At 53.2% G+C, this 15,713-nt stretch overlaps 1 protein-coding gene across 2 annotated transcripts in view; it reads right to left on the bottom strand.

The window, feature by feature from the left end:
• Positions 1-10,373: 10,373 nt before the first annotated feature.
• Positions 10,374-15,713, bottom strand: part of CTXND1 (cortexin domain containing 1) — a 49,219-nt gene continuing 43,879 nt past the window's right edge. For both annotated transcript variants that reach the window (XM_077874339.1, XM_077874342.1), the window contains 2 exons: positions 14,183-14,330; positions 10,374-13,120 (listed from right to left, as the gene is read on the bottom strand). In XM_077874339.1, the coding sequence (XP_077730465.1) occupies positions 12,879-13,058 (180 nt within the window). In that variant the 5' untranslated portion in view covers positions 13,059-13,120; positions 14,183-14,330 and the 3' untranslated portion in view covers positions 10,374-12,878. The remainder of the gene's footprint in view (positions 13,121-14,182; positions 14,331-15,713) is intronic.

Genomic DNA, 15,713 nt, shown 5'->3' with positions numbered 1-15,713 from the left:
ACCCCCCTTCCGGCTGAGTTATATCAGTTTAAGCAGCCGTTCTGGGAGTTCCAGATCACACTTTTCACCCAATTTCATGGGCAAGGACTTAGTCACAAGGCCACACCTCATTGCAAGGAAGTCTAGGATGTAATCTTTTTAGCTGCATACATTGTTTCTTCAGTTAAAACCAGAGCTCGGTGGCTAAGGAAGAGGAGGGGAGCGGCTGCTGGGGCAGCTGGTAGTCTCTGCAGCCCGCTTGCTCGGAGGCACACCTGCTCTCACGCAGCCGACCCTTCCATGGCGCCGAGCCCTGGGCCATAGTCTCCGATCTTTGCTGATTTCCTGGAAATCCTGTATAGTCCGGGTGGCGGCAGGGACTCCCAGGCCCCTATACCATCCGGATAAGATTGATCCAAACACTTACTCTCTGAATTTGGAAGGCCAGACTCTTCCTGGGGGGTGTGTGTTCCCAGGGCCACCTTCCCTTCCATGGGCTCTGCTGGAATCTGTTCGCAGCAGAGCTCTCCCAGAGGTCTCCGGCTCACAGACAAATGCCATTAAAATCATCATCACTCCACCTGGCCACACTGGTGCCAGGGAATGCTGGAATCGGCTCCTGAAACCACACACTTATACCCCCGCTGTGTACTTGAAGTGGAAATCTGCTGGGTGGGGCTGGGGAGCCCGGGACATACGGGCAGGTGGACCCAGACGCATCCACGTATCCACGCGGCCCGAGCACGCACCTGCCTGGGCTCCCTCCGGCCGGGACTCCTTGACCTGCAGCCGCCAGGAATACCTGGGGCGCCCCCGACCACAAGGGAATGAGTGCTCTGTGGTTTGGGAGCCGAGCTCATTGAAACATCTCTGTATGTGAGGACAAGAAATACACAAACACAGCATTCGTGGCCAAATCTTCTTTCTTTAGCCACGGTGTGTCGTGAACTGGAGGCTTTTTGAAGCTGTGGATGGAGCTTGCGATCTGGTGGCGTGCATCCCCAGGCACACTGGTCACCGTAATTACTGCATCTTCTTATTAATTCATATTTCATTTGTGCTTCCTGTCTCTAGGGGCCCTGGGGAGTGTAAATGGATGAATACACGACTGAGAGTACAATCCTTTAGACATGCCCCGACCAGGAGGAGCGAGCCCAGAGGTGTCTCTGGCAGGATGGGGTCTATGGGAGGTTATCCTGGAGGTGCTGATTGGACTTACGGACACCCTGCTGCAGGGAGGGAGGAGGGGGTAGGAGCCCTGTTGCTCCCACCACGGGCCCTCTATACCCTGCACCCTCTCCCCGATGTTGCTCCACCTTTGAGATGCCTGTTGCACATTTAGAACTTGTCCAAGAATGAGGCTAGCTTCAGGCCAACACCATATTTTTTTAATAAATTTATTTTTTATTGGTGTTCAATTTACCAACATACAGAATAACACCCAGTGCTCATCCCATCAAGCGCCCCCTTAAGTGCCTGTCACCCATTCACCCCCACCCCCCGCCCTCCTCCCCTTCCACCACCCCTACTTCATTTCCCAGAGTTAGGAGTCTTTATGTTCTGTCTCTGAACTCTTTATGTTCTTTCTGATATTTCCCACACATTTCTTCTCCCTTCCCTTATATTCCCTTTCACTATTATTTATATTCCCCAAATGAATGAGACCATATAATGTTTGTTCTTCTCTGATTGAGTTACTTCACTCAGCATAATACCCTCCAGTTCCATCCATGTTGAAGCAAATGGTGGGTATTTGTCGTTTCTAATGGCTGAGTAATACTCCATTGTATACATAGACCACATCTTCTTTATCCATTCATCTTTCAATGGACACCGAGGCTCCTTCCACAGTTTGGCTATTGAGGACATTGCTGCTAGAAACATCGGGGTGCAGGTGTCCCGGCGTTTCATTGCATCTGTATCTTTGGGGTAAATCCCCAACAGTGCAATTGCTGGGTCGTAGGGCAGGTCTATTTTTAACTCTTTGAGGAACCTCCACACAGTTTTCCAGAGTGGCTGCACCAGTTCACATTCCCACCAACAGTGTAAGAGGGTTCCCTTTTCTCCGCATCCTCTCCAACATTTGTGGTTTCCTACCTTGTTAATTTTCCCCATTCTCACTGGACAACACCATATTTTTGAGGACAAGGGAGCTTTAGGATTTGAAGTGCTGTATTGATTTTATCTCAAAGATTCCTGATGCAAAATGGACCACAAAAGTGGTTATGTATTTTTTTTCTTTCTTTAGTTTTGAAGCATGTATTTTTTAACGACCTCAGGAAAAATTAACGTGGCAGGGTTGCCTTCCAAAGCATGAATCTGCTTCCTGTAAATGCTCCTTATCTGCCCCCTCGGCAGGACCCTCGGGCCTGGGGGAGAAGCAGCAAGGACTCAGAGGAGCCACTGATCTACGGGAGCTGGAGACAGTGGATGCTTCCTTGCAGATTCTGCTTTTTTGTCTGTTTGGCTTTGTTTTTCATGGTCTCAGGCTAAGACTGGGGCCAGGCTTATTTCGAGACCAGTGCTCCAGTAGCTGGAGCAGGGAAACCTTTCTTGCAGCGGGATCGGGATGGGACATCTCCGTGTCCATGGAGGATGTGGCCTCCGCGATAACGGACCAGTGTTGTCTGATGATGTGCACAACGTCTGCCTCCTCCAGAGGTTCAGCTCCCGAGGGCAGGGCTAGCTGCTGCTCACGGGCTTTCTCCACTACCCAGCCTGGCGCTTGGCCAGCACAGTAGGCGCGCAGCACGTATTTGCTGAATGAATGAGTATCTGGGCGATCCCTGGGGACAGGATTAGGCCATATTCCTAGGTCTACCCCTAAACTGCGAGACCCACTGAGACCCATTTCTGCCTCAGTACTTAAGATGCATAAGCCATGCTATACACTGAAATAAAATACATCCTGTTCTCCTGCCTCGACGTACGTTTTCATAATGACAAAACAAAAATAGTTGCAGAACTATCTGTAGTTTTTCTATGATCGAAAATTGGCAAGACCTCAAAGTAACAGTTCTTTTTCTTTTTTAAATTGAAGTGTAACTAACATACAGTATTGTATTAGTTTCAGGTGTAGAGCTTCAGCCCTTGCTTACATCACCCCGTGTCCTCTTGCTCCCCGGCCTCCGATGAACCTACCTCCCCAACACGTTCCTTCTATTCTTTTTTTTTTAAAAAAATGCTACCACTTTTTTTTAAATTTTATTTATGATAGTCACAGAGAGAGAGAGAGAGAGAGGCAGAGACATAGGCAGAGGGAGAAGCAGGCTCCATGCACCGGGAGCCTGACGTGGGATTCGATCCCGGGTCTCCAGGATTGCGCCCTGGGCCAAAGGCAGGCGCTAAACCGCTGCGCCACCCAGGGATCCCCCCTCTATTCTCTTAATCAGACATAATGGCTCAAGCTCTGCACATGAGCCGTGCTGGGGTGGCAGTGTGGGGGTGAGCATTAAAGACACACAAATTCACGAGTTGTTTTATTAATTTTTTAAAAGTAAAATGTTAACATTTAAAATCTATCATTCTTAGTTTCACTAGAGTCGCTAATTACTTTGTCATAACCTAACTCTTGACATAATTCAGGGTTTTTATTTTATTTATTTATTCATTCATGAGAAACAGAGAGAGAGAGAGGCAGAGACACAGGCAGAGGGAGAAGCAGGCTCCATGCAGGGATCCCGATGTGGGACTCGATCCCAGATCTCCAGGATCAGGCCCCAAGCTGAAGGCAGATGCTCAACTACTGAGCCACTCAGGGATCCCCAATCGCATTTTAATCCTTTAGATTCATCTCTCAATAAAATCTGAATTATGGGGGACACCTGGGTGGCTCAGCAGTTAAGCATCTGCTTTTGGCTCAGGGCGTGATCCCAGGGTTCCAGGATCGAGTCCCACATTGGGCTCCCTGCATGGGGCCTGCTTCTGCCTGTGTCTCTGCCTCTCTCTCTGTGTCTCTCATGAAAAAATATAATCATAAAAAATAAATAAATAAAATGCAAATTGAATGATACTCAAAATGTACAAAATGTGGAGTCTCACAAAACTCTAATATAAAATTTATTTTATATGCATTTTTCAGTTACTTTTCTTTGATAACATTCAAAATGTCCATTAAAATTAAAGGCAAGATACAAATTATAATTGAAGAACATTAACGTTTCATATCAAAATTATTTCAATCAAGCTGAAATGTTTAAATTGATTTTTTAAAATTTCAATTAAATCATTTACATACTTCTCATAAAAATAAAACTATTTGCAATCCTAGTGTTTAGTGTCCATCACGTTGCCAAAATAATTCATATCACTCTTGAGTCCTGATGAGGCCTAATGTATACATAAATTAATACGAATCAGTTAATATTGCCAAGTGTGCCCTCATTGCCATGTGCAGCTGTTGTGACTACCAGGCTGAATCTGTACGTGCCTCCAGAAGCAGAAATTGGAAAAAGAGCAAGAAAATGGGTATTTGTTACAACTGCAAAATGCCACTGGGTTGGGCCTGAGTCAGTTGCATTTGTGCTGAGAACATTTAACCCACTAACCAATCACCTTTCCTTTTACCCATTTTCTTTTTAATGCTGCCCTGGGTCCCCACGGTCAGGGACGAACCCACCTGCCACCGTGGCCCCGACCCACCGCAGACCTGCGTGGCATCCACACACTGTTGCTCCGAGGACACGGTGCAGGGCCGGGGGAGGCCGCCCGGCAGGTGTCACTCACGAGAGGGGCGCCTGTGGTGCAGGTCGTGATGCCAGGTGGACTCTTGGGGGCTCGCCGGGCCCCGGGACTCTTACATGAGTTTGCACGTCTATCTGCCTCATGCTGGGCCCTGAGAAGCGTGAGTCCTAGGGGAGGACCCCCGACCCAGGGGTAAGGGCAGGACGGCTCCCGCACCTCCCTGACATTTGGTGTGTGAGTGAAGAGACGTGTTCCTCTCTGACACCCGAGGGAGTGGCAGAGCCGAGGCAGGACCCAGAGCTCCGAGCTTCCAGGGCAGATGCTTCTCTCCGGCAGGCAGAGTCTGGTGCTTGGAACTTTTTTTTTTAAGATTTTTTTTTAAAGATTTTATTTACTTATTCATGAGAGACACACAGAAAGAGAGAGAGAGAGAGGCAGGGACACAGGCAGAGGGAGAAGCAGGCTCCACGCAGGGAGCCCGATGCGGGACTCGATCCCAGGTCTCCAGGATCAGGCCCTGGGCCGACGGCGGCGCTAAACCGCTGAGCCACCCGGGCTGCCCAGGTGCTTGGAACTTTGGCCTCGACCCGTGGTTTGCGTGCGAACCCCTGTCGCATGGGAGCTGCTCAGAAATGTGTGCACGGATGTTCGCCACAGCCCTGCTTGTGGAGCCCAGGCTCCAGCTCCGGGGCGTCCGGTCCCTTGGCCTTGGCCTTCTGGGCTCACCGTCCCGGGCCCCCACTCTGCCTACAGGGTGAGGCCCGACTCTCCTCACGTTGTGGACTAATGGGCATGCCCCGAGGGTGGCTGACGCTACCGACTGTGACTACCTGGGAGCCTATTGATCAGCTGTGTCCCCTGCGGTCCCCCTTCACTGTGTCAGGCCAGAGGACGCTCTTTCTCTCGGAGGAGGGGACCCAGCGGGACTTAGCCAGGGTGCCCGTGGCTTTGCTGCAGCCGAGTGGAGAGAGAGAGAGAGGGAGGACCGGAGTGTATAAAGAGTCCCAGGGGCATCGGGGACTGCCACTCCAGTCCTCGTGCCCGAATATTCAAAGTTAGAAAATCGGTTTGGGGCCGTGGCTGGGCCACGCCTAACATCTGTTGGCAGGAAGAAGACCACGGGCCCAGCGCTGGCGGTGCTCCCTTGTCTCTCCGCATCTGTTCTCCATCCTTCCCTGCCCTGCTGTGTCCCCAGGGGCTGACACCGCCCAGGCTCATGCCCTCTGCCTCCTGGTGAGAGTGGGCAGCGGAGGCTTAAGGCGAGAGTGGAGGGCAGGAGGAGAAAGCAGCTGGGAGCAGTTGTTCTCACTCCTTCCCTTCTGGGCCAGGGTCCTGGGGTGGCTGTGTCCTGCTGTGTCCCTCTACCGATGGCTCACAGCTCCTCCGGGCACATGGCTGTGACCCTTGCTGGCTCCTGGTACTGCGGCCCCCTCCCCCAAGCAAGGGATGGCAACGGCTTCTCATTGTCATCGATTCCGAGTTACTCAATGTCCCTTAATGGTTCTTTTAGACCTGCCTACGCTGCTGAGAATAGTCCCTAAATTAAGCCCTCCTTGATGAATCCTTTGAGTGTCTGGAGTGATGATGTCTTGGGTTTCCTGGGAATACTGGGGAACGAGTCTGAGGGCTCAGGGAGATGGGAATGTTGGGGTGAGTCTGTCACGTGCAAGTGGTTCAGTCACCCCAAACCCAACCTGTCTAGGGGGCCCTGAGGATGATTCTATCACAAAGGCATTGAGAATGTGCTAGTAAGGTGGGGGGGGGGGTCCTCCAGCATTCTTGTAGAACTCTCCCTCAGGGTGGAGACAATGATGTTCTTGCACGAAGTTTCCAGATGTCAGTGGTAATAACGGGGTCCTATGGACTGGAAGGGGCCAGGTGGTCCGGGAGACCCAATGGCGTAGGGAGGGTCTGCAGCACACAGGGATACCGTGTGGAGCTTCTAACCATCCCCAGTGGGAGACTCAGAACAGCAGCCCAACTGTAGAGGATTCAGGAGGAGACGATGCAGGGCTGTCCCCGGGAGATGTGTGTGGAAGTACATCTTTTGAAAGGTCTCGCATTTGAAAATGTTCATGTGCCAACTACATGCCCATCAGAAGACATCCAGGGCAGAGAAGGCGGTCAGTAATCCAGTGGGGATGTTGACCCCTTCCCTTATCCACTCCAGTGCTTGCTCGGTGGTGCCACCAGCTAAGCGGCCAAATGGAAGGGATATGGTGGGATATGGGGTCAGCAACACGGCCCCCCCCTCACTGAGGCTCATTTGCTCCATCATTTCTAGATATACACCCTGTCAATGAATGAGGTCAACGTCCCATCCCTGGGACTGGGCTGTGGGGACAGGCCAGCCCCTTGCGGGCAGGTTGATTGCCCTGGACCCTGTCTGTCATGGAGGGTGGTAGGAAGAGCTTCATATTCTGTATATGGGCTTGCCATCCCTGCCTCCCCAGCATTTGTAGGATGTTATTTATCTCACTGACATGACCTCCCACCAAAGGAATTGCAGCCTTGGACTCCTGCCCCAGAAGGCCTCTTGTGTACCACGTGCCTCATCACCCAGAAGCGGTTGGCATGATGGAAATTTGGAATGTCCTGTGGGAGGCTCAGTTCTGGTGGCTGACCTATAGGACGCAGTGTTTACCTTGAACCAGAGGCTGTATGGTGCCACCTTCCCCCTACCTGGATGATCCTGGTCTGGGAACCAAGGGATGGAGGCACAAGTGAATCCTCTGGCTGTTACACTAATAACCCACTTACAGTATTTCTGGTTTTCATCCTTGTATCCTTGGCCTTGGTGGTTTTGAGAATTCTTAGGAAAAAGAAATGCTTCCACCAGAGTACACGGTTATGGGTGTGTTAGGTTAGAAACTGAGATCCTCCTGTGGCCATTGGGTCTCCTCTGACTGGCCCAGGAGGGCAGAGAAGGGGATGACTGCACTGTTGGGGTGATCTATCCCAACAGCCAGTGGGAAGTGGGGGTGCTTCTCCACAGTGTGGGGGGCAAGGAGGATGGGTTCTGGAACCCAGAGGTTTACCGAGGAGCCATCCTACACCCCTACACCCCCATTCTGTAGGTCTGAGGTGGGGGTGTGAACTTGGATTCCTAACAAACCCCCAATGTGGCTGATACCATTATCCTAAAACCATAGTCTGAGTAGTGCCGTCCTAGGGCACCTATTCCTGCTGAGAAGGTGAGGCCTTCACACCCTCTTCCTGTGCTTTGTGGGTTGGTAGAGACTGGCAACCCAGTGAAGACAGGGCACCAGGAATCCAGATCCTTCCACGGATGAAGATATGGGACATTCTGTGAGGTAGGATACTCCACCAGCCAAGGGAACCCCAGAATAGGTAGACGGGACGTGAATGATGCTCAAGCTGGGCCTGGTGACCAGCCACAGAAGGGAGGACTCTAACAGCTGTGCTTTATAGCAATTGTTTATTTACTCACCCAGCGGTGGATGGGTCCAGGTGGGAATGAGGCTACACAGCTATCGCGCCCTCCCCTGACAACATGGGGGTGGATGGAACTTTATGTTTCCCCTATGGGGAGCACATGTACACCTCTTCCCCATCCAAGCGAAGTTCATGAATGACACCATGTGCTCACAGGGGTGGGTTGTCCTGTTTCCAGGACGTTAACATATATGAGTCACTTTGCGCGGGATCCCCTGACTATGAGGTTCGGTCATTTTGGCCCATGGCAGAGCCCGAGGAGACAGTGGAGAGCTGAAGGTGAGAGATCCGGGTGTATGTTTCCCCACGTTCTCCCTGCTGCCTGTGGCGTGGGAAGGAGTCTTGACCGTCTCCCTGTGGCCACGGCTCCCGTTGGGTGACCCTCTCCCATGGTCACAGTCCGTGGGTTCTGAGAACGCTCTCCTCCTTGCCACTTCTGGCCAATCCCACGTTTCCCTCAGCCCTGCCTGACCTCTAGACATCCTTTTGCTAAGCCCTCAAACTGTGGACCACTTTGGGTGTGCCATGGCTTTCCTGCTAGGATGCGTGCTGCCTGCCTTGGTCCCGAAGAGAAGCTCCGCAGGAGGGAGGCAGAGCCTTGCTGACTGTCAAGGACGTGAGGACCTCGGGGGGAGGGCCAATATCACTGAGGCTGTCTACCCCTCTGGACACAGCCAACCTGGGTGTGGACAGAATGGCTGGAAATGGGGGTGTGGACCCTGGGAGCTCAGCAGGGGCACCTCTCCAGAGACAGCGCCCCCGGCCAGGGGGGGCCATGCAGGTTGTCCACCATAGGCGGCAGGGCCGGTCTTCGACGGTGAGTCCGGGGGGCGGAGGGGCATGGAACCACAGCAGTGGACACACAGGTCAGGCGGTTCTCCACCTGCTATTTGACCGCATGGCCAGCTCCTTTCAGACTGGGCTGGCCTCCGAGTTCTGGGACAAGGTTATGGGTGACAGAGGCCTGGGTCTTCCAATTCCATAAAAACATATGGACATTTGAGTGGTTGGAAAAAATGCAATAGAGATGCTGGGAAGTGATGCTCGGGGCTGGTGAGGCTCGTGTCCTGTCACTCCTGTCAGCCTATCTGAACACACTCAGCAGCCTCGCGTCTCTGCACGCCTGTCACTCTGTCCGCTCCCGCCTATTTTTTGCTGCCACACCTGTCCTTTTCCAGACTGCGTTCCTTCACATGGCCCATCATCCAGATGCCTTTAATTGCCCCCATATACCACTACCACGGAATGCATTTTACATCAGACCTCACTGAGGGTTCGAGGGTACATGATGGGGCTGCACAGGGCATGGGGCCCTCAGCAGCCTGCAGTGGCCCCTGGATACCTTGTCTGGAAAATCCTCCACCTATTCTCTGCAGGGGAACCTGTTCTCTGGTCGAGTTTTCCCTTAACCCTTGGGCTGCAGCCAACTTCACAGACCTCTCCCCCTGCGTGCTTTCATTTCCTCTCTACCCGCTTCTGGTCTTTAAAAGTTCAGTTCGTTTCTCTTGCTGGACAGTTTGTCTCTCTGTCCACAACCCAATCTCATCTCAGCTGGCCAGGAACTGGCTGAGAGGCTCTGACCACAAAGACCACCCCCTCATCCTTAGCAGCACAGAGCAATAGCAGAAGCTCCAAATTCCCTTTAATAGGTTCAAATGCGCAGCAGGCCTCCCTCCCCAGTGAGTGTCTTAGGTGGAGGGGCTATGGTTGAAGTGTGTATTTCCCACTGTCCTGAGCAAGCTCCCAGGACTCGTGACACCTGTCTTCATCTTTCTTTGGTCTCTTGGAACACATATAATAGGGCAAATGAAAGTGATCCAAGTACTGGATTATAGGAGTCTGAATAATTGTGTACACCCACTAGATGGCATGTTCTGTTGCCACTCAAAAGATAAATAGGGGGCAGCCCGGGTGGCTCAGCGGTTTAGCACCACCTTCAGCCCAGGATGTTATCCTGGAGAGCCAGGATCGAGTCCCACATTGGTCTCCCCACATGGAGCCTGCTTCTCCCTCTGCCTGTGTGTCTGCCTCTCTCTCTCTGTTTCTCATGAATAAATAAATAAAATCTTAAAAAAAAAAGATAAATAGGAAGACCATGGCAGAAACATGCTCATGGGGTAATGTTGGGGGGGGGGGTATAATTTTAAATTAGATAACTGATAACATTTATAGAAAATGTATCTTGCATTTGGACAAAGATTAGAAGGGAGCATATGGATACTCAATGAAAATCACTGTTTTGTTGGAGGCTTGGATGGGGCATGATCTTTTTATTTTTCATCTTTTCTGAAATGTTATTTCCCCTTGCCACCAAAAAAAACCCCAAAAAACAAAACAAACCAAAACCCTCACAAACCCAGTCCAGAGATAGGGTGGGAGATATCAGCAAATCTCAGTGTGGAAAAGAATGAAGTGGGATCACAAGATCCTCAGGGCAATGCTCCTCAAACTTGAGGGTGTCCCCAGCTGCATGGTGGCCCTTGCTAGCAGATTCCTGGGCACCGCCTCCACGGACATGGATTCTGGAGGTCTGAACTGGGCACAGGATTCTGGATTCCCAGCGAGCTCCTCACCACCACACATGTGCTTCGTTCCTCATCACAGTTTGGGTCGCACGGCCCTAGGGCACCTGCTTTTCACTCCTGAGAATTCCAGAGAATCTCCAAGTGAGGTCTTGACACCGCCCCCTTGTTCTTTGGGATCTGTTCCTAGCTGATGGGGAGTTGGTTCTGATTTACATCATAAATCCATGCTGATGAGTTTTCACAGAAGTGCTGGGTGTCTCTGAGGTAGGCTGCATAGCCAGGGCTGCTGCTGGGCCTGAGGCAACGCACGAGGTCCTTGCTCTAGATCCTTCCTGCATACAGTCTCCACTGCATTGGGGCTCACTGCCCCGTCCAGCTGTCCCTTTGTGCATCCCACATAGCGTGTGTGTGTGTGTGTGTGTGTGTGTGTGTGGGCAGGGGGAGACAGCTGAACAGGCCCTGGAATGTGCCTAAACAACTGTTGCCTTGTTCACTCTCAGGGGTCACCTAGTGGTAACAGGGCTCTGGAGACCCATTTCCCAGTGCCTAGGTTGGAGCTGGACCCAGGGCTGGGATGCAGGCAATGGGAAGGGAGTGCTGTGCTTTTTCACAGATGCAGGTCTCTCCTGATGGGGATGGCAGGCTGTGCCTTGGAGGGGAGGGGGTTTGGGTGGTCTAACCTCATAGCATGTGCTTTCACAGATGACAATGACAATGATGTAAATGACTAGACACCGTATCCCTTGAGGTCAGGTGCTGGGAGAGGTTGCTGTGAGTATCCCTCTGGCCAGTGGTTCTGGCTGGGAGGTTTGGCCTGGGAAGTGGCCCCGGGAAGTTGAGGAAAGTTCAGGGCTCCAGGCTGTGCAGGGAGGGGCCCCCAGAACCCATGCCCCTCCTGGCTCAGACCTCTGGCTTCTCCTGGGGTGGTGGAGTCAAGGAAGGACATTGAGGTTGGTCCATGTTCCTCCATTCCATCCTCACAACAACCTTGTGAGGTAGACATGTTTCCCTCATTTTCCAGATGAGAGAATTGGGGCTCAGAGAGGCTGAGTGACTTATTTGGGGTCACATAACAGGAAGCAAATGAGCCAGGACTTGGGAGCAGTGCAATGGGTTCTGGGATCTTGCCACAAGGTCATGGATGAAGGTGATGGGGGAGGAGGGAGGCCTCGAGGGCACTCAGTATCAGCAACCTGTTCCCAGCGCCCCATATGTCCCCTCCCATCCTTTCAGCACAGGAGCCTTGCACCAAACAAGGGAGGTGGTGAAGCTTTTCCTCCCCATTGTGACAGGAGGGGACCAAGGCACGGAGAGGTGGCGGGACTTGCTCATGGCCACACGGCTTTTGAATGATTGAGGATGAGGCCCAGGACTCTCGGTCCAGTGCTCACCCTGCAGATGGAGCCTGCCCACAAGACTGCTCCATGGAATAAATTTCTGTGTAAAGAGGTCAGCCAACAATTAACTGTGTGGCCAGAGGAGACACTGCTGGAGCCGTGACCTCCCCGCCTGCTGGAATCCCCTGCAGCCGCTGGGATGATGGGTAGGCGATGCGACAGGAAGGCGTCCATGCTCTAAGAGGAGGTGGTGCAACATCGTGCATACGGTACGAATAGGACTATTTAAAAAGATACGTGTAAAAAAGCTTGGGAGAAATATATCAAAATGGCGGCTTTTGGGAGGTGGGATTATAAGTGTTATTTCCACTTTTCCTTCTATTTTTCTGTATTTTTCCCAATTCCCAAAATGCACATTTCATTCATGACAGGAAAAATAGACCCCTCTCTGTTTTAGTTTTAAAAATACTGCTGGGAAGCAGCCCCATGCCTTATGTGAAGTTGGTGAGGCCTTGGCCTTCGCCACCGTTCCCTGGAGGCCCAATGGGGACATCTGTGCCCCAAGCTGCTGGGGCTCATGCGGGTGTGGCTTTGCCCTGTCAGGGCAGAGCGTGTCATCACATGGAGGGCACTATGGCGTGACGATGGGTGTCTGCCCCGGGTCCTGTCCCGGCAGGTGCCCAGGAGCCAGGGCACAGGGCCACCCCCCAGTCCCACGGAGACTCCCCAGCCTGGACCAGCCTCTGGACTCCGGGGCCAGCGCTCTCATCTCCAGGCTGGGCCCCGCTGAGCCCCCGCAGGTGGGGCCCCAGTGAACCTCCTCCGTCTGGGGCCAGGTCCACCCCCAGCTGCGTGGGCCGGCAGCCAGGGGACACAGAGGTCCCCCCACACCCGCACCTCAGTCATCCAGGTGCTGCTCCTCCCAGGTGGACGTGGGAATGGCGCTGTAGGGGTCCATGATGACCTTGGCGCAGCGAATGATCATCACCACGAGGAAGAGGCAGAGGAAGACGAAGCAGGCCAGGGTCAGCCCTTTGTCCACGTCGACATAGACGGGCTCGGGCGTGGGCTCCTCCATGTCGGGGCTGCGGCCGCGGGCTCCTCGTGCAGCCGGGGGCTGACCGGTACCATCTTCCACCCCTGCGGAGAGCCGGGGCGGTGGGGAGGCAGGGCCGGCCCGGGCTGGGGACACGGGCCCCTCCTGAGCGTAAGGACGGGCCACGGACGCAGGCGTCCTTTCAGGGACCCGGCCCTGAACCTCGGGGCCAAGCCCCGCGGAGGCCTCCTGGGCAGGGGGAGAGGTGACAGGGTGCTGGCAGGGGTGGGCCTGGGGTGCAGGTGGGGCGTGTGGGGAGCGGGCTCTGCACTGCGTCCACTGCCCGACACCCTCAGGACGGACAGCATCCTGATGCTCTCGACTGTGCCAGGCCGCTGCCCGAGGGTGAGCAGGGAGCCCTAACGGGTGGCGTCATTGGCACGTTCGTGAAACGAGCAGAAGCCCTACTTGGGACAGCACGTGTGGACGGCTGCAGGGGCTCCGCTGTCACTGCCGGGGGCGGGGGGGGCGTGGAGGGTCTGCATCCCGTCCCCACGCCGCCTCCCCAGGGACTTGTGAGCAGGGCTTGAAGGCACAGGTGTGGCAGGAGGATGGGTGAGGGCAGCCACAGGGGCCCCATCCCAGCCCGGCAGGGACCTGTAAGACCCTGCAGTGACTCCGTGGGTCCCGCCTGCGCCTCCCTGCTGAGGGCAGCGACAACACGCAGGCACCAGGCCACATGGGGGGTGAGGTGGCCTTGCGGTCCTTGTGGCCCCTGGCCCCAGGGCCGGTGAGGCCATGCTCTGCTAGGATCCAGGAGCCACCTGCAGCAGGACTCGCCCTACACGTGACACCAGCACCTCACCCCCGATTCCTCTGAGCACTAACTGTGGTTGTACCTTCACATCGCTGTGTCATCTCCTCATCAGTGGAGGGACTGAGCCACAGATGGAGGGAGTGACTCCCGCTCAGCCTCCGCCTGCCTCTCCCTCCGCTGCCGGGGGGCCAGGTGGGCTCCGTCCCCTCCCCCCGCCCCCCGGCCTTCAGGAGGACGTGGAGGCCAGCTTCAGGTGGGCAGGTCCGGACACATCCATAACCACCAGCGACCATACTCCCCCCTGGCCTGGACCTTGCCTGCCTCCCCACCCCTGCCCGGGGGCACTGACCTGCAGTCGGAGTGGTCACCAGGTCACAAGGGCCACTGGGAGGACACGCACTCTGGGTCGGGCCACCCCGGGAGGTCAGGCCAGAGGCTGGACATCACCGCAGCTGAGAGCTGTTCACGCTGACAGCAGGCCCCTGCATGGGCAGCCACTGAAACAGAACAGGACAGATGGCCCTAGATGCTGTCAGGCTGGCAGGAAGGACCAGCTTGGGGGCTCCTCCCTGGGCTTGGCGGAGGGGCCCAAACACTTTGTTCCAATGCTGGTTTTTCTTTCCTTCTTTCTTTTACAAATGATAGTGCCTTAAAATTTTTTTTTTGTAAAATATACATAACATTTGCCATAGTGACCACTGTGACATGTCCAGGTCAGTGGCATTGAGGACGTTCACGCGGCTATGCAACCATCCCCACCATCCATCTCCAGAACTCTTCATCCTGCAAAAAGGAAGCTCAGTCCCTGTTAAACCACCAGGCCCTGGCCCCACCGTCTCCTTTCTGCTCTATGAACTTGACTCCTCCCAGGACCTCACATGCACAGAATCCTACAGAATTTGTCCTTTTGTGACTGGCTGACTTCACTGAGCACAGTGTCCTCTGGATGCATCCACACTGTAGCAGGGGTCAGGATTTCCCTCCTTGGTAAGGCTGAGTCGTGTTCCAACGCATGCGTGTGCCACGGGTGTTTACCCATTCCCCTGTGCATGGAGGATTGGGTTGTCTCCATGCCCTGCTGCTGTGGACAATGCTTCTCTGAATATGAGTGTACAAATATCTCGAAACCCTGCTTCAATTCCTTTGGGAATATATATCTGGAAGCCACATTGCTGGATCAGTGTTATTCTATTTTTAATTTTTTGAGGACTAATTTTTTTAAAGATTTTATTTATTTGAGAGAGTGAGACAGAGATAGCATGAGCCCGGGGGAGAGGGAGAGGGAGACTCCCTGCTGAGCGAGCAGCTTGATGTGGGGCTCCATCCCAGGACCCCAAGATCATGACCTGAGCCAAAGGCAGACACTTAGCCAACCGAGCCACCCAGCTGCCTTGAGGACTAAACGTAACATTTTTGTACAAGTACTTGTACACAGTTCAAAATTCAAAAAGCACAAGGAGAAAGGAGTGAAAACTTCCTCCACCCCCAGTAATCCAGCTCATCTGTGGAGAGACAGCTGTTCCAAGCAGAGCCTCGTACATCCTTTTGATCTGAAGGTATATTCTCTGCACATATGAGAAAATACGGATGCTTATGTATTTGTTATTTACACAAATGCAAGTCTGTTATACAAACTGTTCTACGTCTTACTTTTTTTTTTACCGTTCTTTTTTGCCGATTAGACATTTAGATGGTTTCTCGTCTTTTGTTTATCATGCAACAATGGGAATATGACCAAAAGCTATGTCGTTTTGCACGTCTGAGTACATCTGTAAATTAAATTTTGTCAGATGCAATTGCCATCCTTAAGGATATATCCAAATTAGAATTCAAATAGATATAGAAGTCTATACCTAGAAGTCTGTGCCTGTGTAAACTTC

Source organism: Canis aureus, chromosome 2 (genome assembly GCF_053574225.1).
Source record: "Canis aureus isolate CA01 chromosome 2, VMU_Caureus_v.1.0, whole genome shotgun sequence".
In the NCBI taxonomy this organism is placed as follows: domain Eukaryota; kingdom Metazoa; phylum Chordata; class Mammalia; order Carnivora; family Canidae; genus Canis; species Canis aureus.
The sequence above is the reverse complement of the archived record's forward strand: the minus strand, read 5'-3'. Positions and strand labels throughout refer to the sequence as shown.